Source organism: Lichenostomus cassidix, chromosome 14 (genome assembly GCF_008360975.1).
Source record: "Lichenostomus cassidix isolate B80296 chromosome 14, HeHo_3.0, whole genome shotgun sequence".
Classification (NCBI taxonomy): Eukaryota; Metazoa; Chordata; class Aves; order Passeriformes; family Meliphagidae; genus Lichenostomus; species Lichenostomus cassidix.
Window position 1 is genome coordinate 929,299 of NC_139495.1, and position 20,529 is coordinate 949,827.

Sequence of the window (20,529 nt, forward strand, 5' to 3'; positions counted from 1 at the left end):
GATGAAACTAGCAGTAAATGAGCTGCTTAAAAAGCTAAAAAGTAGCTTTGCTTTTTAAAATATCTGGCTTTTTCCTGACTGTACTTTTGTCAATATATTTAAAATACAAGGATAATTTATTCCCAAGTTGAAGTCAGAAGGAAGGTTGGGCTCTGAATCTTGACAGCACTTTGCAATTAATTTAACACCAGCAGCTGTGCTAATGTTTCAAACTTAAAGGAAAGACTTGATTTTTAAGTATTTCTTAGTCTGGCTGGATTTTTATTTTTTTTTATTTTAGGGTTTTCCTGGTTCTGAGGAAATTGCTTAAATTACAGCAGGGAGGGTTTGTTTTAGCCTGGTGTAACTGGAGAAATCCTTGTCTTCTAATTAACATCCAGCTGGGGCTGCTTCATTAGAATTGGGCAAGGCAAGCACCTGCCAGAGGGGAGTGCAAACCACAGCAAATTGGCCCAGGTGTGTGCTGGAAACACAGTGTGGGAGCTGCCAGGCAGGGAAAGTGGGAAAGGAAAGCTGCTGAGGAAGGATTCTCTCCAAAACTGGTGAGGGGACCTAGAAAATCCAGCCTGTTCAGCTGAAATCCCCTTGGGGAGGCGTTGAAGTGACACTCAGCTCACCTCCAGCAGTACACTCCATGCTAAAGCATCCACCTTGTCCAGCTCAATGTGTTTTTAAAGGATTAATATTCTGAATTAACACCACCTGTCCCACAGGAGCATCTGCTCTAATGGTCACACCTGCACATACAAGCACTCACACACTCACTAATTCACAATGTGCAATTGCTGTTTTTAATTGGAACCTTAACGAGTGGAACGAGGGAACAGCAGAAGCCAAAATTAAGGTGCCAGCAAACCTCCTAATAATCCCAGAACAGGAATTCTGAACTGTTCTCAGGATACTGTTAACTCCTTTGTCCATGTACTGGACTTAATAATGCCTCAAATTCTATTTATGGTGTTCAACTGAGAAGCCCTAGAATATTCTAATCAAAGGTTTTATTAAATAATCCAGATGTTTGACCAGCATTCAGTAGGAACTGTATTGGCAAGTGCAATGGTAAGGAAAAGGCCCCTGATTGGCCAATGCTGTTGCTAATTGCTAATTGCTAATGATGTGTGTGCTAACCACTAACCCACCCCTGCCCTGCTGTGTGTGTCCCTGGCATGGCCAGAGAGGGGCTGCTGCTGCTCCCATTAACCCACTAAGTGCTGGAGGGCACCAGGTGAAGCTCTCAGTGTCTCCCTGGCCACTCTCACCTTGTGCTGTCTGTGTACAGAAACCCCAGAGCTGCTGTGTTGTGTGCAGAGGCTCCTTCTGTATCACATGTCACTGTCACTGTGTCACAAATGCTCCTTCCCTGTGTCACAGCATCCCAGGGTAGCTGCCCCAGGGGTTTGCAGCAGCCTGGGTTGGTGGAAATGTCCCTGCCCCATGGCACTGGATGGGCTTTAAGGTCCCTTCCAGCCCAAACAATTCTGAGATTCTGTGGTTTAACCTCCTGCTCAGTGCCAGGCCAGAGCAGGGTGGAATTGCAGCTGCTCCATGCAGTGTCCCAGAGCACAGATCTGCAGGCTGGGCTGGCTCAGAGCAGGGCAGGCTGCACTCAGTGCCTGCTTTCCCCCCTTCAGGTCATTTAGCTTCAACTGGAGCTCTTCTGCAGTAACTTCTGGGTTAACCTCAGGACTTCATGCTTGAGTTATGAATCCCAGTCTCTCTAGGATGCCTGTCTGCACCTCCTGTGCTTGAAAACAAGGCCTTTATTTGGATTATTTTGTTGATTTAAGTGATCTAAATTACTTCCTCTGTGGAGCAGCAGCTGAACTGCAGTAAGGGATGTCATGGCATATTATAAATCAGCTTTCCAAAATCCTGACAAGATTTTCAGTTACCTTTTTTTTGAGCTGCTAGGGATTTTTCTGGTCTGGTAATTCTAGCTGCCAGGGCAGTCAGTCACCAGAGATGCAGCATTTGGTGGTCCTTTTTGGACACCTTGCCTTGAATAAAATTCTCCTTGCCTTGGAATAGGCAAAGACCATGACGTGCCCTGTTTACACAGGAGAGAAGTTTAATCTGCATTTGTTTTAAGTAACTTCTGCCTCCTTTTGTCACCACCCTCGTTCCTGTTGCCTCTCACAGTCAGGGTGGTGTTCCCTGGCAGGTGATTTAGGTGCCAAGTTATTTTTCTGAGTGTTTTGATGTGAAAGTCCAGAGTAGCTCTCTGGGGCCATTGAGGAATCTGATCCTAAATCAGACTCACTGTCCTCCCTCCTTCAGTCAGAGGTGGGTTTGTGTTCCTTTGTCCAGGACTAAAGCAGGGTCTGCAGGAGGAGCAGCCCAAGCTGTTCAGCTGGGCTCAGCTCTGTTCCAAGAGCCTTCGTTGATCTTTGCTTTCCCTTCTCTGTCTAAGGAAATGCCCAGGAATTCCCGAGTGCCTGAGCCGGCCCTGGCCCGGCTGCTAAACTTGCTGTTCCCTTTTTGTGCAGACTCTAATTCCAGTATTCCAGAACCACTTGCAAACCCTCCTCCCGAGCTTCCTGCAGAGCCGGCGGGCAGAGAGCTGCACAACCACCTGCTGCTGGACATTGACAATGACACGGAGAGCACCGCGCTGTGAGCGCAGCGCCGCGGCTTCCCAGGGCTCCTCTCCCGGGGGGAAAACCCTCAGACCTCACAGGGAAAAGCTTCTTCTGGCAACGTGCTAGAGCTGTGCGGAGTTGGGAGCGCTGCAGCACGGGGACAGCGACTGCCAGGATGGCTGAGCTTGGAGAAACCTCAGCAAATCTCAGCCCAACCTTTGGCCAAGCTCTGGTTTCGCCCGCAGAAGAAGTTGAATGATCTGGGTCTGGAGAACGGTTTTCGAACTCTTGGATGGAAGGAATGAATTCCTGCAGGAACTCGCCTAGGAAGCGTGATCGGTGCTGATCCAGGTGGTATTAGCAGAAATTCCAAAAGAATAAGAAGCAGAGCATTAGTTATTTAAAGTGCATGTCTGTATTATGGAAATAATCCTTCTCGTGGCACGGTTAGAGTTTATTTGTAGTTCTTAGCCCATCCCAGGAGCTGCCTCCCCAGGGACATTCCCCTCCAACCATGAACCAAACCCCTGCCCAGTGCTGGTGGTGACTGCTGGTTCTCAGTCACCCTGTGGAACTGTGGATGCATCCAGTGCCTTGAAGGACTGTTGTGCTGTAGGAGGAACTGCCTGTCTCTTTAATCATTTCAGTGCTACTTAGGATCAGTACTTACCCTGATTTCATAGTTATTTGTATTAACCTGCTTTGTTCATGTGCAACTGGCAACTGTTTCACGAGGAAACCGTGGAAATGGGGTTTGTGCTTTTGTTGAAAACGGTTGAATTTTGAAAGAACTTTGAAACAGCTGTTTGGATTCAGCAGTTGGCTGAACATTTATAAAATTAAAAGATTGTTTTTTGTCAACTTAAGGCATCTTTATTCTAGTTTTGTTGCTTCCAGTGAGGCCTGAAGGTCACAGTGATCCCCTGGACTCTGTAGCTCAGAGTCACTGACTGCTCACCTTGGTTTTCCCTTCAGGACTTCACTGGAAGCACTTTGGGACTCTCTCCCCACACCCACCCTGTAACAAATCTTTGTAACTCTAAATTCAGATTGATGAATGACAAACTCCAGTCCTGTGCCTGACTTTGATGTTTATTCCCCAAACAGTGCAGCACCTCTCTCCCCCAGGCTTTCCAACAGGTTCACATGCTCAGGAGGGATCCCCAAGTGCCAGTTCTCTTTATATGGTTTAACAAAAGAGTATTTTCTGATTCTGCAGGTTTCCAGGTGTTCCTGCTCCATCCTGCCTGTTGTCACTCCCTGCACACACAGTGCTGTCAGTTCTGGGGGTGAGGTTTGCTACAAACCCTGCAATATTTAATGAATTCTGGGAACCAGGAGCATCCTGGGCAGTGGGAACAGCAAGGGCAGGTGAGGAGCTCCAGGAGAACCTCCTCCAAAAATGGCCCAGAGCTCTTGGCACTCCCCCTCCCCACAGACTGCAGGCAGGCAGGGAGCAGCTCTCACTCTTTAATGTTTCTCTGCAGTGCACAAGGGCTGGGGCAGCTGATGTCCCCAGCTCTCTCTCCCACAGCCACAGGGGTGACAGCGGCTGGGGACAGCGCTCGGTGCTCCTGGCCCAGGGTTCTCCACTGAGGTGCTCCCAGCAGGGCTGTGGGTGCCCAGGCCACGAGGGGCTGCCACTGGGCACCTCTGCCCAGGAGGAGAAGCAATCCAAGCTGTTCAGGTGGGTTTGGCAGGTTCAGGTCCTTCAGGTGTCCCTGCAGCAGTCTTGGGGCAGCTCCACGCTGGGTGCTGGTGTTGCTCGGTGTCACCATTGGGGTGTGGGTGATGAACTCAGCCAGAGCTCACAGACAGCCCCAGCAGCACTCACTACACACAGGGGAGGAGCTGAAGAGGCACAGCAGAGCCCAGAGAGCAGCCCTTGGCTCTGCTCCGGCCACTCGAGGTGTCACTTGTCCCTCTAGGCTGGAAGAGCTGAACCAAAGGAGGCTCAAGTGGTTGGAATGGTTATAGAGGCATAAATAGGAAGAGAATCCAGGCTTCCTGAATTCCAGGCAGTGCTCTAAGGCCAAAGAGCAAAATTAAATATTTAAAATAAGCCAACCAACCTTCCTCAGCTGGTTGGTGCCAGGTGGGGTCTGACGGTGCCAATGCCAAGTGCTCAGCCCCAGACACAGCCAGGCCCCCATTAGAAATAAGGAAAGGATTAGGGAGGAGGGTCTGTCTTCTTAAATAAAGAAATAATATTTAGAAAGCATTAAGAATTACATTAACCCTCTGCTAATCATTAATATTTACACCAATTAAAGTTAGTTGATGTCTTGTTGCCTGGCATCCCCCTGGCTATGCGAAGTATGCCCAGAGGAAGATCCCAGCACACACACAGAGCAGCAGGTTGATGTTCAGGATGTGTTTCACCAGCGGTGTCTCCTCCAGGGAAGCCACGGGCAGGGGTTCAGGTTTGGCTGTGCTCTCGCTGCTCTCCTGCCGGCGCTCCATCCCGCAGAGCCACAGCAAGGTGCTCAGCAGCTTCGAGCTGCCCTTGGCCTCGGCTGCACCTGAAAGGAGAGGCACAGGGAGGGAGCAGTTTCTCCCACGCAGTGAAGCCCAGGGATGGTTTGTGCTCCTGTGCAGAGGGTTTGATGCAGAAACACACCCATGGTCTCTGCATGAGCACTCAGTTCACAGGGAACCCTTCAGTCAGCACCTCTGGGGCTGTAGGACTAATCCCATCCTCCTTGGAGCTCTGAGCTCAGCTTCTGCTCTTCCCAGCATTTTCAGCCACAGTCATGACAAACCAAACCTAAACACTGAGCTGTAACTGCTTGGTGCCCCTCAGCCTCCCTGGGCAAGGGCTGCTCTAGTCCAGCCCTGCCACACCTCTAAACTGCATTTTCCCAGTGCATTGGGACACGCAGGATTTAGTGCTGGGATGGCAACACTCATGTCCAACAAGTGAGAGGCTTCCCAGCAGCAGGAGAGCTGCACCGTAACTCATTAACTTACAACAGCTTGTAACAGATCAAAGGAACACACAGCAAAGCTGCAGCATTACATAAACAGGCTGAGCCTGGCAAAAACAAGGGGTGCGAATCATCGCTGCAGAATGCACAGGCAGTTCTACACATGGCTGTACCTAATACTGACAAGTACAAGTCTTAAAAAACACAAATCCTGCTTCACTGATCTGCCAAGAACTCGGCCCAGGGCTCTGGGTTCTCCCTGCTGCTAGAGCCGATCAGAAAACACTGCTGAAAAACAGAAAGGGAATTTCGTCAACATAACTGTGCTTTCCTCCACCCTCCCCTTTTCCAGCCAGTTCTGGCAGCACCATGGCACCAGTCACTGGCACAGGATAATGGCCATGGCTCTGTGTCCCATGCAGCTCCTTTGTTTCAAGATTTTGTAATGCTATCAAGAGTTGGAAAAGAAACTGAACTACTGCTTAGGTGAAATGAGAGGTAAAGCATCTTTCCTCCTGGACAAGAGGAGTCTGAGGTCAGACCTCTGCAGCTCCTCCTGAGGGGCAGCTCTGATCTCTGGGACAGGGACAGGACCCAGGGAAGGGCTGGAGGAGAAGGTTTAGGTTGGATATCAGGGAAAGGTTCTTCCCCCAGAGGGTGCTGGCACTGCCCAGGCTCCCCAGGGAATGGTGACATTCCCAAATCTGCCAGCGCTCCAGGAGCAGTTGGACAGCACTGCCAGGAATGCCCAGGCTGGCAGTGTTGGGGTGTCTGTGCAGGGCTGGGGTTGGAATGGATGATCCTCTGGGTCTCTCCCACGTCAGCACTTTCTATGATTCTTTAATTCTACGATTCCTTCAGCAACCCCTAAAGCTACAGAATTCCAGAGGAAGGAGTTTTAACGTTTCTCGTCTCCCAGGCCCTTAGGAGCTGCAGGGGCTGTGAGGTGTGGGGTTTCTGAGCACTTACATTTGTTATCATCTGAGCTGCTCTCAGGAGCAGAGCTCAGCTCCAGCTGCAGAGCTGTGCTGTCCTTGGTGGGGCTCAGGCTGGCTGCCAGCTCCTGCTTGGCCGGAGGATCCCCTCGGGTGAACCAGGTGAGCCGACTGATCTGATGGCATGAAGAGTGCTGTTAGAGAAACTGCTGCCCTGGGGTCAGGAGCTGCCTCTGCCCCAGGGCTGCCTGCAGAGAGTGGCCAAAATCTGCCCTCCTGCCCAGGGGGAGCAGGGAACAGCCAGGGGCTCTGCAGGCACTGCCATGGCCACTCGTGGGTTGGATTTTTCTGGAACACACAGCTCTTTGTCCTCCACCTCAGTGGGATGGGTGTGTAAGGTGGGTGCTGAAGGGACATCTCAGTGTGGGAGCATCTCTGCGTGCAGACTAGGAGCAGGTCAGGAAGGAACAAAAAGAACAGAAATCGTGGCCAGGGATGGCAGGCTTGAAGAAATGGGGGTGCTGAGAGAAAAGACAGGAGGTGGGAAATAGGACTTTTTTCTTCAAAAAGACTTGTTACAGAGGGATGTTCTCAATGGCAGTGCAGATAGACAGGGATGAGCACCACGTAAAGCTGAAAAGATTCAGGTTGGAGATGAGGAAAAGCTGTTACAGGGAGGGCAGGTGAGCTCTGGACTGATGACATGTCCAGCATATCACAGATACCTCCAGGCATCTCCTCTGGGGCTTTCTGAGCTCAGGGTTAGTCCTGACTTGAAGCGAGAGGATGTGCTGCCGGGTGAGCTCTGCTGCCCCTCTGCCCCTCCTTTCTGCCCTCAGTGCTTTCCTGCAGCCTCAGCAGCAGTGCATCTACTGAAAATAGTCAAACTGGCACAAACCTGTTCCAGAGGAGATGTGCTCTCTGCCCTGGGTTTCTCTTTTCTGCAAGTAAAAATGGTTCCTCGCTAAGTTAGTAAGAGAGTTGGTAAAGATGAGCCAGAAGCTGGAATTGCTTGGAAAACAGAGGGGAAAAGGCTAATTTGTCATGGATTAAACACCCATGCTTGAACTCAACAACAGCTCTTGGTAGAATCTACTGTTCACCACTTTCCAGGGTGAGATTTATGGGCCCCAACTCAGAAATGGCAGCAAAGGTGCAGGAGCAGAGGAGAGGCCACTGCTACAGGAGTGACCACCAACCAGGAATGAATGGAGACTTCCATCTCCAGCCTATTTCTCCCCAGGGACGAGGCGTGGGGCACCCTGGAAAGCACCCAGGGCTCGGGGAGCAGAGGGGTGACGCACCATTTCGGGGGCCGGGGGCTCGCTGGCCACGCTGACCACGAGCACGGTGAGGGTGGAGATGGCCGCCAGCACCATGGAGAAGTAGAGGTAGTGCATGTACTTGACCACTCCCGGCCGGCCGTCGCGCTCGCCGCACTGCGGCTCGGGGTAGATGAAGTCCAACACCAGCCGCACCACGCCCAGCAGCAGCCCCACCAGCAAGCCCCAGAAGGCTCCCTGGGAGGGAAGGGAAGGGAATGGATGTTGGAGCAGCGTCCAGCCAGGATGCAGGGCTGCTGCAGGGCTGGTAGGGTCACTACCTTCTCGTTGGCTCTTCTCCAGAAGCAGCCCAGGATGAACACCACGGCCACGGGCGGCTGCAGGTAGGAGCTGATGGACTGGATGTAGATGAAGAGCTGCCCGCCCTGGCCAGCCTGCACCAGGGGGATCCACAGGATGGACACCACGGTGAGCAGCAGCACAAACACCCTGGGGGACACAAAGGGGCAGTGCTGGGGGCTCAGGCTCCCAGTGGTTCCTTGTGACACTCTGACCGAGGTGTCCCACCACCACAAATCCTCCCCTCCCTGAGGCTGTGCAGGGAGGACAGTGACACCCCAGTGTCACCCCAGCAGCTGTGGCCAGATGTGCATGTGGCACTCAGGCTCTGACCCAGCTCCCCCAGCTCTCCCCACCTGCCTACAATCATCAGCTCCCACTCGGAGCACCGAGGACGGAAGTGTTTCCAGAGGTCCATGGTGAAAATGGTGCTGGCGCTGTTGAAGATGGACGTCAGGGAGGACATGAGTGCTGCTATCATCACTGACATCATCAGGCCCCGCAGCCCTGGCAACAAGGAGGAGAGCCACCCTGAGGAATCCTCAGCAGTTCCACTGCAGGGTGCCCTCAAGGTCTTCTGTGGGCTAGAAGGGACTTTTAGAACAGGTTTTAGCTCCAATTTAAAACAACAGTGATAAGTTTGTCCCACACAAACCCCACTGAAATGGCAGTTCCAGGGTATTTTTCCCTCCCAGGCACCTCTGGCTGCCACATGCCAACCCCACCAGTGCCAGAACCATCACCAAGCTCTTACCTACAGGCAGGAGCTCCAATACCAGCTTGGGATAAGCAATATCAGAGCAGCCAGAGGGGTTGCCGCAGATTTTTTGGCAAATATCCGGGTCTGCACAAGCCACCAGATCTGAAATAAGCAGTGGGGAGTGAGAGGCAGCATTCCCAGCCACAGTAAACCAGTGTCTCTCAACAAGTTCCTCTGCTGAATGCTGTAAACTGCTTTCTAAGGGAAATACTGGAGAGCTTGGGGAGCTTCCAGCAAATGACACAGGACTGTCTCAGCACAGGGATGTCTGGGGCTGCTCTGGGAGGATCTGCATCCTCCAGCTCCTAACTGGAAGCAAATTTCTCCATGTGTTGGGCATCTGATGCATTGGAACCTCTCGGGTTATTCAGCACAGGCTGCTCCAGCTCCGGGGAGTTGGCTCAGCCAGAGGGAGGGAAGAGATCTCTCCCGCAGCACTTACCTGGGAAGAGAACCCGGCTGATCATGCCTGGCATTACCATCATAAAGAGGGGCAAAATCTTCAAGTAGGAGGTCATCAAGGAGCCTCCTTTGGCGTGGGAGAGGTTTTTGGCAGCAAGGGACCTCTGAACAATGACCTAGGAATGAAGGAATGAGTTTGGTTGGCTGCCAGCAGCAGGAGCTGGCTGGGATGGAGCCACCCTGACTTTGATCTCCACTGAACTCTGCAAGTCTCAGAGAGTGATCACAGCTTGGCTGGGGCTCTGCAGTTGTTGCTTTGGATGCTGATTCCTTTCAGAAAGCCAGCCCTGAAAGGCACTGCCTGTGCTGTTCCAGCCTGGGAGGACACTGTGCTGCAGAACTTGACCCCCAGCCACCCCTGCCCAGCATTTTCCATTCCTCCTGCTCTGGGGATTTCCCTGACCCTGTGGAGAAGCCTGGCCAGGGAGCAAGACAGAGCCTGAAGTGAGCAGAGTTAAATAAGAGAGCAAGAAAGCACAACTGGAACATCAGGAGGTGGCTCAGGGCTTCAAGTCCCTGGCTCTGATGGTGACATTAGGAGGGACAGGAGCCAGACCCTGGGAAAGGTGAAAGGAGAAATTCACAGCTGGTTCACAAGGAGGGAAGGGATTAAGTTAGAAAGCAAACAAATGACTTCTTTACAGGCTGGGATTAACACACAAACACATTCTACTCCTTTTTCCGTGGAGAGGATTATTAATATTTAGTTTTGCATATCAAGTTTTCCTTCTTTAGAATTTAACCAGCTGGTTTTACTGATGGTAAAATAAGATTTTACTGATGATCTCCATCAGAAAGAGTAAATCAGTCCACGTCAGGCCACAACCCCCAGTTTTGTAATTGGATTCAACCAACAAAGGAACAAGCAGGGACCCACCTGATCTGTGCACCAGTACCACAGGGATGGGATGGTCATTCCCACCAAAACTCCTGGCCAGGGCAGGTCAGAGTGCACAGGATCTCGGAAAATGTGGAAAGCATCTTCCCTGGGCAAGCCACAGCTGCTGTTCTCCTTGCGGATGCTGGGAATGGCATCAAAGTATTTTGCCTGCAAACCTTCAAGGCCACCAACTTCAACAAAACCTGAAATGGGTCACGAGAAGGTTTACTGCATCCCCCCAGGGCAGGACTCTCATTCCAGTCTCTGGTTCACTGTGGGTGATGCTCCACAAGTATTCTTTAAAACCAGCAGCTCTGGATTTTCCCACTGGGCTGGGAAGAGCAGAAGCTCAGAGCTGGCTGGAGGAGCTGCTGCCTCTCCTATGGAATCACAGGATCCTGGAGTGGTTTGGGTTGGAAAGCACCTTAATGCCCAACCAATTCCCACCCTCTACCATGGCAGGGACATTTTTCACCATCCCACACTGCTCCAAGCCCTGTCCAGCCTGGCCTTGGACACTGCCAGAGATCCAGGGGCAGCCACAGCTTCTCTGGGCAGCCTGTGCCAGGGAAGGATTCCTCCCTAGTATTTAACTTGGAGAAGTTTCTGTCATGGTTTTAGTGATAAACCCACAGGAAAACACTCACTGAACACCATGAGGGACACAGCCCCGATGAGCATGATGAGGGTCTGCAGGGCATCAGTGTAGATCACAGCTGCCAGGCCACCTGGGAGAGCAGAGAGCACACACTGGGCTCAGCTGGGTTTGCTCTGTCACAGCAGCTTACACTCTGCACGAGTTCTTGCCCAGCAGCACCAGCCAAGCCCTGAGCCTGCCTGGGGGGTTCTGACCATGCTGGGGGAAGTTTGGCCAATGATACTTTGGAATTCCTCAGTAATTGAGTCATCATGAGTCACCATTTTGTCACTAGAAGCCAAAAGCAGAAGTAGTTCTACGGGAAATACATGGAAAAGCTCTAAAACAAAGCCCAAGCTGAAAAGGGAGGAGGAGGAAAAAAAAGGGTTGTGATTTTTCATCACTGGGGGTGAGCAGTGGGAAAGGAATAACCTTCATTTGTTTGGGGATTCTCCTTGCTCCGTGGCTGTTTTCCATTTGGCCACTCCTAAGCCCTGAAAGGCCATCCAAGCCCGGAGTCTTTCTGCATTACACTTCAATTGTGGTGTAAATCACCTCCCGAGAAAACAGGGAAAATGCATCCTGCAAATGCCTTGGCAGAGCTTCTCCTTGGGGCAGAGCTGACCTGCACCCACCTGGGGTGCTCTCTGGGGGAATTCACATCCTCTCAGCTGGCAATTTTTTCTAATTTGGTGAGTTTTTCTAAACAGGTGAGTTCTCAGCTGCTTTTCCACCCCACTATCCATACTCATGACAAAACCAGACTGCTGGGAATGCAGGACATAGTGCATGGTGTGAAGCACAGAATCCTGGAGGGGTTTGGGTTGCAAGGGACCTTAAAGCTCATCCAGTGCCACCCCCTGCGACAGGCAGGGACACCTCCCACTATTCCAGGCTGCTCCAAGCCCTGTCCAGCCTGGCCTGGGACGCTAGAATGTCTCAGCTGATGGGTCAGGGGCAGGGTCAGTGGCAAGGTGAGGGGCAGGTTTAGGGTCAGGTTTAGGGTCAGGGTCAGGTTTAGGGTCAGGGGCAGGGTCAGTGGCAAGGTCAGGGTCAGGTTTAGGGTCAGGGGCAGAGCAGCTCTGTCCCCAGCACTCACCAGACACAGTGTACACAGCAGTGATGGCCAGCAGCCCAGCCACAGCGATGTAGAGGTCCCAGTGCAAGGCCTGCTGGATGAACAAAGCCCCAGCATACATGTCCACCTGCAGAAGAGCACAGTCACAGCAGGCAGTGACAGCCCCACCCAGCCCCTCAGAGGGTGCACAGTTAGCCCACAAAACCCCTTTCACTGGCACCAGCCTGCCTTGGAACAGCTCATGACCCCACAGCATCTCCCCCCTGTAAGTCCCCCTGCCAGCTCCTCAGCTGCCACAGCCTCAGCTGCCCCCTGGAATTCCTCCCTGCTGCCATGGGGACAGGGAGAGCAGCAGAAGTGTCCCCAGGGCTGGGCCAGCCCTGCCCAACCAGCTCTGCAGCTCCATGAAAATGCTGCATGTGGGTTAGGAGAGCTTTAGGACAGGCCAAGGGCTGAGCAGGGAGGACAGAGAGGTGTAAAAGCAGCCTGAACACAGGAATTGCATTGTCAGAGATTCCATCCATGGTCACTTTTATCCAGAGGAGAAGATGACCCTTCCCCATCAGAGCCATCTGAACCCCAGGGCTTGCATTTCATACAATCCTGGAGTGGTTTGGGTTGGAAGGACCTGAAAGGTCATCCCATTCCACCCCAGCCATGGCAGGGACACCTTCCACTGTCCCAGGCTGCTGCAAGCCCTGTCCAGCCTGGCCTTGGACACTGCCAGGGATCCAGGGGCAGCACAGCTTCTCTGGGAATCTGTGCCAGGGCCTGCCCACCCTCACAGGGAACAATTCCTTCCCAATATGCAATCTCTCCCTGCCCTCTGGCAGTGGGAATCCATTCCCCCTTGTCCTGGCATTCCAAGCCCTTGTCAAAAGTTTTGGGAGGTTCAAAGGCAGGGTTGGACACCATGTCCCACATGTACAGGAAAAACCCCAGCAGGGATCCATCTGTTTTCACGGATCCATGCCCAGGCTGGCAGTTAATGAACAGCCACCGAGGAGTTCTGCAAGGCTTCATTCAGTTATTTATTCAAACAGGTGCAATAAAGCACTGAACACTTTCCTTCTAACCCTGCCCAAGCCCCTGTGTCCTTCCCCATCCTGCCCCAACAGCACCTGGTGTGTGCACAGGCAATGAAGGTGCAAAGGGGAGAAGCTGGGGGAGCAAAATCTAACAACCACCACATCCACACTCCCAGCCCCACCTGCCCACGGGTAACTGCTCAGGACACTGACAGGAGCTTTCCCTCCTGCTGTAAGGAGCATCCAGGTGCTAATTGGGCAAAACAAAGAAGCTACTCTGTTTTGTGTAGGTTCTCAGAACCCCCACAGTCCCTCTTCCTTGGCTGTTTCGATAACAATCCCTTCCCTGCACATCCAAGTGCCACTGGTTTGCATTTCCCAGCCTCACTGCTCAGCACACATTTCCAAAGTGAATGGAATCCAATCCATTTCCCTTTTCTTCCTACTCACTGATATTTTGGTGAAGATGTAGATGAACAAGTAGAGAATGGCCAGGAATATCTGAATCCTTTTGCCTCCGAAACGTCTCCGCAGATACTCCGGCATGGTTGTCACCTAGGGAGGGACAGGAGGCAGGGAAGGTGGGACACTCCCTGGGACACTCCCAGAGCTGCCGAGGGCTCCCCATGGAGCTGGGTGGGTGCTGCTAGAGGAGCAGAAGAGCCCTGGGCTGGGATTTGGCTCTCAGCAAGCTTTGCTGCTATGCTGCCACAGGGCTCTCAATAACCCATGAGAGGTGAATCTCCATCCATCTATCTCCTCGGGATGTGGAGTGACTCTGCTCACTGCCAGGGCTTTGGGAGCAGCCTGAGCCCCAGGCAGCAGCTCTGTCAGCCCAGCCAGACCACAGGAGCAGCAGGATGGATGAATCCCACACACCCCACGGACACACAGCCCACACCTACCCCCGAGGCGATGTAGATGGGCAGGAAGAGCCAGGCCAGCACCAAGACACAGAACATGCCCTGCAAGCAAAGCAAAGCAAAGCAAGGGGAAGGTCAGAGGGGATGCTCCAGGCTGTGCTCAGGTGGGACACAGAGCCTCCTCAGCCGGGGAGCTCCAGCTCAGCAGCAGGATGAGGAGGGAGCTGCAGAGCTGTGCCCTGGGGAGGAGGCTGGCTGGAGTGTCCCTGCAGTGCCCAGGAAGGGCTCCTGCTGCTCCTCACTCACGTTCCACTCGTAGGCTGTGGCAGCAATTCCCGAGGCAGCTCCTGACCCAGCCAGGCCGATGAAGTGACCACTGCCCACGTTGCTGGCAAACAGGGATGCACCCACCTGGAGGAACACAGAAATCACACCTGGCTCTGTTCTCAGCCTGGGGAGAGCACAGGGAAGCTGCTCCCCCACTCCTGACCACACAGACATGAAACCCTGTCAGCCTCTGCCACCTTCTTCTTTCCCCGACAGGTTCAGGGGCTCTGGCACCTCTCTCCATTTTCTTACACCATTCATTGCCAATTTGTGGGCACATTTATGACCTTCCTGCTTCCAAAGCATCTAATCTCTTGTGGGCAAGCAGGGAATGAAGGGAAACAGGTAGAAATGTCAGGTTCTGCCATCAGCAGGTACTGAGGGCTCAGCCCAGCCCGATGAGACAGCCCAGCCAGCAGAGGGGCTCAGCACAAAGCTGTGGGGATCCCCAGGGAATCCTGGAAATGTCCAGAAGCAGCCAGGTTTTGTGAGCATCAGGCTGGGGCTCAGCCTGCATCTGCTCAAATCTGGGGGGAAAAAGCCAGTAAGAAACTGGGCCTTTGCTAGCAATGGGAGTAGCATTTGTTTGTTTATTCCTGCTTGGAGAAATGGGCAGATGTGTTGGTCAGTGTGGCTGCAGTGTGGGCAGGTGAGGACAGGGATACTCACAGGCCACCAGACCATCTGTCCCCCAGCCAGGAAATAGCCTTTGACTGTGCTGCGCTGCGTCTTCCACATGGACTGCAGACAGAGAGGGAACAGAGCTCAGGACGTCACCCAGACACTTCCCAGACACTTCCCAGCACTGTCAGAGGGTGGGAGAGAAGGTTTCCTGAAGGACAGCTGCTGTGGGAAATGCTGGGGGTGAGGGATGAGCGCTGAGCCACAGGCAAGGATTTCCATCATCACAGCGCCGTGACGGAATGTTCTCTGTGAGAAGTGAACTGAATCACCCCAGGTCAGGAAGGAAGGTAAGCAATTTGGGGCAAGAATTGTCCAGATAATCCCTGGGTATTGGGTGCAGTCAGGAGGAATGCTTGGCATTGCACGGGTGGCTCCCAGGGATGATCCATGCAGTACCCTCAGAGCTGTGCACCACATGTAAAGGGAGTAGCTATTCCTCTCTGCCTCCTGACAGCCAGGCTGTGCTTTTGCTGTCACGAAAGCCAAAGGATGTCCTTCTGCCTGAATTATATATAGACAATGTTATTCATTTATGGAGTCTGCTGTCAGGACCCCTGTGGACAAGCACAGGTGATTTATAGGGCAGCAATTCCTTCCTGGATGAACAAAACAGCATTGTTAGTGATAGTTTGTACTCAGACAGCCTCTTCCTCACAAGGGTTCTCAAATCCTTGGCCAACACAGGCCTGGGCAGTGAGGACACATCCCAGGCTGAGGAGAGCAGAAGGACCTGTAAACTCCCCCCTTCCACTAGTTCAGCTGAATCCAGGGAAAAGCAGCCTGATTGCAGCCAAAGCAAAACAAACTGGGGCCAAAGCAGCCCCATTTTTCACCATGACAGGGCACATTTGAAGTTTTTAACAAGTCTGCTCACCCACAGCCCAACAGCCAGGACGAAGAGGAAGTAGAGCACGAGCACAGCGATGTCCACAGGCTCCAGGGTCTGCTGGGGGAACACATCCCACGAGGGGGTCACAGAGGCTGGGGGGATGCTGGTGGGATCCATGGCTTCCTGGGCGGGCTGAGCGCTCCTTTGTCCTGCTGCATATACCTGTGGAAGGATGGGTGACCTGCTAGGGAAAGCTCCAGCAAGGTGGTGAATGTTCCTGGAGGATTTCAGGGTCCTCAGCTCCAGCTCTGGCTGAGGTGCTGCTCGTGCCAGAGCTCTGGGGAAGGAAGGCTCCTGTCTCTGTCATTTGCCTTCATCCTCAAGTCCCTTTCTGTGAGGTGGAGATGCTGCCAGCAGGCAGGCCAGGTGGGTTGCTGGGTTTCTTGTGGGATTTTCTAACTGGTGAGAAATGGTGCATTAGAGGTGAAAACAGCTGGAACAGGCAGAGGGAAGGAGCAGAACGTGGCAGAACTGGGGGTTACAGCCTGAGGGTCCCATTGTGGCCCCAGGGAGGAGGTGCTGCCAGAAACTTGTCCCTCACAAGCCAGCAGGATGTGACAGCTCATGAACAGCCCCTGGCTTCGTCTTCCTTTGTCACAGGAAGAGCTCGAGCCCAGTGAAGTCTTGGGTCACCTCCTCAGCCTGGCTGATGTCCCAGAGTGGAACTGTCCTGTGCTCCTTATCAGGAACAGAGACTGACAGTGTGTCACCAAGGAATATAAAAACCCATTTTCTTCTCCAGAAAAGCCTGCTGGTGAGCTGTGGCATCACTGCAGGATCCCTGGAAGGGCTCCCCAGAGCACCCCGTGGTGCTGCCCCTGGCAGAATGGGCAGGATAAAGTGCAGCCAAGGAGGTTGGTCAGGGTTTGAATCAATGCAGTTTCCCACCATTTCCTCCTTCCTTCAGCTCAGCCACATTTGGAGAGCAGGACAGGTGAGGCCACCTCAGGCAGTCCCTGGCTCTGCAGTGGCTGCTGTCAGTCCCCAAGGAGCCCTCAGTGCCACACAGAACAGGTCTGGGGTTGTTCCTCTTACCCTGCAGAGCCGAGGAGAGCGTTCACCCAAAGGAGCTGTCACCAGCCAGCCAGGCTCAGCTCCTGTCCCAGTGCCACCACCGCCTGGGCCAGGTGTCTGCTGCTCCCTGTCCTGCCTCTCCTTTGGCCTCTCTTGCCCTTGTAAGGGGACACTTATAGGCTCCCCCTGCCCACAGGCTGAGGAAGGTGTGGCACTGCTGGGACACCCAGCACTGACGCTCGCATGACAAGCTGTAGGACAAGTTCTTCCTCTGAGCTCCCACAGCCACAGCAGCCTCCTGCCCTTGGCTTTCACAACAGGTGTGGAGCTGACATGAACCTGCCCTCAGCTCACCTGTGGCCCGAGGACCTGGCCAGAGGGTGACCAGACATGCTCCTGCCCTGGTGACACCACAGGGCTGCCCAGGTGGGTGAGCCAGGAGTGGCACCAAGGTGGCAGGAGCTCTGGGATGGAGGTGCTGCAGCACACTGGGCAGGCCCTGCCCTCCTGAGCACTGCAGCACCACTGGGCTCATCCTCTACCAACGGTCAGGCAGTAAATAAAGAGTTCCCAGTGGCAGAACCATCCCAGCACCAGCTTCCCACAGCTGGAAGTTGTATCCCAACTCAGCAGCCTCCAGCACAAGTGCCACAGTTGGTACACAGCCATGATCTGGTTGGGTCTGGGGACTGGCAGCACCTTGGCAGAGCCTTTTCCATGCCTTAAAATCCCCCTGGATCCCAGCAGATCCCTGGTGAGCTCCTGCCTGGCAGGGCTGCAGGGCACTGCTGACCACATCAGTGCTATCTTACCCCTTTAAGAGCCAATGTGTCTTGGCTGCTGCGGAGTTTTTACTGGCACGCTTCACCTCTAACTGGGAAAGGAAAAACAGGGTTTGGTATGTCAGCCTGGGGAAGCTGCTAACCTCACTCCCACACCTCCAGCTTCCCTCTGGCACCTTCTGCTTCCTTCCATCTCAGGACAATTTCCACCTCGGGAGCCGTGAAGCAGAACCATAGAACCACAGAACCACAGGATGAGGGGATGTCCTGAGCTGGAAGGAACCCACAGGGGTCACCCAGTGCCCCTCGGGTGTCACTCGGGGCTCAGCCCCAGCGAGGGACAGGCAGTGTCTGTCCCTGCCGGAGGTGTTTGGGGCAGCACAGCTCCGCAGGCACCTGCCGGCACAGAGAAGGGAGCCCAAGGCGCTCCGGGGACATTCCCGGAGCTGCTGCCGGTCCCTGTCACACTCCTGCCCGCCAGCACGGAGGCGGGGGCAGGAAAAAGCAGCAAATTCCCAGATCCCGACTCCGCCGTGGCCCAGTGGAAATTTTGCCCGTTTTGTGCATTCAGCTCACAGCCCGCTCTCCCCGGTGCCTGGCACAGGCGGCGGCGCTTTCCTCGCCAGAGATTGTGAGCAAGGAACATCGGAGGCATTGAAATGAAGCTGCTGAAATCGCCCTTTATCAGCAGCGCCGGGGGACCGCAGCCCACGTGGCTCTCGAGTAGCCCGGCGGCACCGCCGAGCTCCAAAGCCTCTCAGGGGATTTTTTAAAGCATTCCCAGGTCCATCCACCTCCTCCAGCCACCGGCGGGGCCCAGAGCAGCCCAGCAGAGCCCCGAACCCCAGAGAGCTCCCGACTCGAGGTAGAAGCTGAAAGGGAACTTACTGCGCTCAGCTGGGTCTTATTCTGCTCCCCACGCCGGGCACCAGCAGGGCTCTGCCAGCTGACAGGCAGCTTAAATATTGCCAGAGAATCGGGGTTTGCCAGCGGAGCTGTTAACAGGGTCACAAGGAATGAGAAGGAATATTTATAGTCAAAGTTAAACTAATTGACCGAAGTTACTCTTTTGGTCTCCCGTGGCTCTGGTGAGAAGTGCATTATTTTCACTATCAGGGCTCCCGGGTCAAACTCCACGGAGTGCCATTCTCTTAAGCAATCTGTGCGGCTACCCAAGTGACACAGAACAATAAAAAATCCGGGCTGATGTCCTCTGGAGCTGACAGCCCGTGGCACAGGGAGGAGCTGACAGCCAGTCCTGTCTCTGTGTTTATGCCTGAGCCTTCCAGAGCGCAGCATCCCTCCGTGGGCTGGGGTTTGTAACACCCTGCTGGGGCTGGAGGTTAATCCCAGAGTCGAGTCCCTCTCTGGGAACAGGCTGGAGGTTTGTCTTCAGCATCATCTGTCTGAAAACCCTGACAAACCATTAGGGCCAAAACACACAGAGTGATGCTGGAGAGAAACCTCACAGCACAGAGAGAGACCATGGCAGGGGGCAGCTGGTAAATCCCTGCAGTTGGGGTGCACAGATGATACTGGGGAGAAATTCCTTCCTGGGAGGGTGGTGAGGCCCTGGCACAGAGTGCCCAGAGAAGCTCTGCCTGCCCCTGGATCCCTGGAAGTGTCCAAGGCCAGGTTGGACAGGGCTTGGAGCATCCTGGGACAGTGGAAGGTGTCCCTGCCATGGCAGAGATGATCTTTAAGGTCCCTGAGAGTGCAAACTTTCCTGGGACTCGATGATTCCATTAAAAAGTGGAATCACTTTTCCTAAAGGTGGATCCTCAAGGGCTGCAGATGCAGCACCAGGTGTCTTGAGCTACCTCCCAGTCTATGCCACCTTTTCTCCCCAACTTACAGCTCTTCCAGCCCAAAGCTCAGATCTTTCTTTGTCTCTTTGGCATCTTTCATGGCACCTGGAGAACAATTACAGATTGTGGCCCTTCAAGCCACAATCGAGGTGCTTAGAGGGAGGATTCCCAGGTGGTTCCACTTTGCCTTGGAGGTGCTTGGTACAAACGTGTCCCAGCTGGGAGCCACCTGACTGTACTCAAACTGCTCATTTCCTCTCTGAGGTCTTTTCCCCTCTATTTCTTGCAGGAAAGAATGAAATCCTTAAATCATCTGAGGTTTGGAATGTAACCTGGGATTCTCAGGGAGAGTTTCCCAGCCTGTGTCAGAGGATGGAAGTGGCAGCAGCAGAGCAGGAGCAGCCATGGCTGCATTCCCTGCACTGACCCCAGCTGCTGCCCGAGCTGTTATTTCCTTCCCAAGGACAGGTTTCCTGTGAGGATGACCCTGTGCTCAGGGCTGACGCAGGAATTCCGTGTGAGGCTCAGAGGAGAGTGCCCAGCTCTGCACAGGAATTACCTCATGTCTGCAAAGAAGTTAGCAGAGCCCAGGAAAATGGGAGTGTGCAGGGAATGATGTGATTGTGGTGTTGGCCAGGGTGAGTGGAGGTTCCAGGACATCATTCCAGGACATCATTCCCTGGTGTTTCTAGGGCTCAGCCTGGGCAGTTCCAGGACATCATTCCCTGGTGGTTTTTGGGCTCAGTCTGGGAAGCTCCAGGACATCATTCCCTGGTATTTCTAGGGCTCAGCCTGGGCAGCTCCAGGACATCATTCCCTGGTGGTTTTTGGGCTCAGCCTGGGCAGTTCCAGGACATCATTCCCTGGTGGTTTTTGGGCTCAGTCTGGGCAGTTCCAGGACATCATTCCCTGGTGGTTTTTGGCTCAGGCCAGGCAGTGGGAGCTGTTACAGCCACGCTGGGCTGGTGGGATGGGCCAGGGGGGCTGAGGAATCACCAGCAAGGGTTTGAGCACTTCAAATGGAATCTCAGGATGGGTCAGGTTGGATGGGACCACTGGAGGCCACCTGATCCACCCTCCCTGCTCCCTGGAGAATATCCCTCAGCATGCTGGGCAGATGGTTTCAGTATCTCCAGGGCAGGAGATGCACATTTCCAGTGAGGGACACAGTGGGTAACTCTGCACAGATCTGCTCCAGGGAGCACCCAGGGCTCCAGCAGGCTGCTGTAAACCTGCTAAACCACAACACCTCAG

The 20,529-nt window shown here is 53.7% G+C and overlaps 2 protein-coding genes across 15 annotated transcripts in view; one reads left to right on the forward strand and one right to left on the reverse strand.

The window, feature by feature from the left end:
• The window catches only part of ARHGAP17 (Rho GTPase activating protein 17), a 40,052-nt gene extending 36,607 nt beyond the window's left edge, over nucleotides 1-3,445 (forward strand). For 3 of the 12 annotated variants that reach the window (XM_085074274.1, XM_085074275.1, XM_085074286.1), the window contains one exon: nucleotides 2,487-3,445. In XM_085074274.1, the coding sequence (XP_084930400.1) occupies nucleotides 2,487-2,617 (131 nt within the window). In that variant the 3' untranslated portion in view covers nucleotides 2,618-3,445. Of the gene's footprint in view, nucleotides 1-1,014 lie in introns of all 12 variants that reach the window. The other 9 variants (XM_085074281.1, XM_085074284.1, XM_085074282.1 and 6 more) reach the window with 5 other exon arrangements.
• On the reverse strand, nucleotides 3,048-18,688 carry SLC5A11 (solute carrier family 5 member 11). 3 transcript variants are annotated; one of them, XM_085074290.1, is made up of 17 exons: nucleotides 18,356-18,688; nucleotides 15,657-15,833; nucleotides 14,768-14,839; nucleotides 14,078-14,182; nucleotides 13,814-13,873; nucleotides 13,359-13,463; nucleotides 11,902-12,007; nucleotides 10,813-10,893; nucleotides 10,163-10,368; nucleotides 9,266-9,401; nucleotides 8,818-8,925; nucleotides 8,420-8,570; nucleotides 8,045-8,213; nucleotides 7,746-7,961; nucleotides 7,340-7,382; nucleotides 6,476-6,617; nucleotides 4,962-5,101 (listed from the first exon to the last, which is right to left on the reverse strand). In XM_085074290.1, the coding sequence occupies exons 2-16, from the start codon at nucleotides 15,786-15,788 to the stop codon at nucleotides 6,499-6,501; spliced, it is 1,809 nt and encodes a 602-aa protein (XP_084930416.1). In that variant the 5' UTR covers nucleotides 15,789-15,833; nucleotides 18,356-18,688; the 3' UTR covers nucleotides 4,962-5,101; nucleotides 6,476-6,498. The 3 variants fall into 3 exon arrangements, with proteins under 3 accessions (XP_084930413.1, XP_084930415.1, XP_084930416.1); XM_085074287.1 differs by lacking the exon at nucleotides 7,340-7,382 and having other exon boundaries at nucleotides 3,048-5,101; nucleotides 18,356-18,687; XM_085074289.1 differs by lacking the exons at nucleotides 7,340-7,382; nucleotides 18,356-18,688 and adding an exon at nucleotides 17,498-17,559 and having other exon boundaries at nucleotides 3,048-5,101.
• Nucleotides 18,689-20,529: the final 1,841 nt, after the last annotated feature.

Bases quoted from the DNA above. Each gene is read 5' to 3' on its own strand.
- SLC5A11 (XM_085074287.1), bottom strand. From the start codon at position 15,788: ATGGATCCCACCAGCATCCCCCCAGCCTCTGTGACCCCCTCGTGGGAT. The intron at 8,214-8,419 runs GTGGGGAGAGCT...TGTGTCCCCCAG, and splicing joins GAGCTGATGATTGTAGGCAG to GGTGTTTGTGCTGCTGCTCA. The intron at 5,102-6,475 runs GTAAGTGCTCAG...CTCTCCTTTCAG, and splicing joins CAGCTCAGATGATAACAAAT to GTGCAGCCGAGGCCAAGGGC.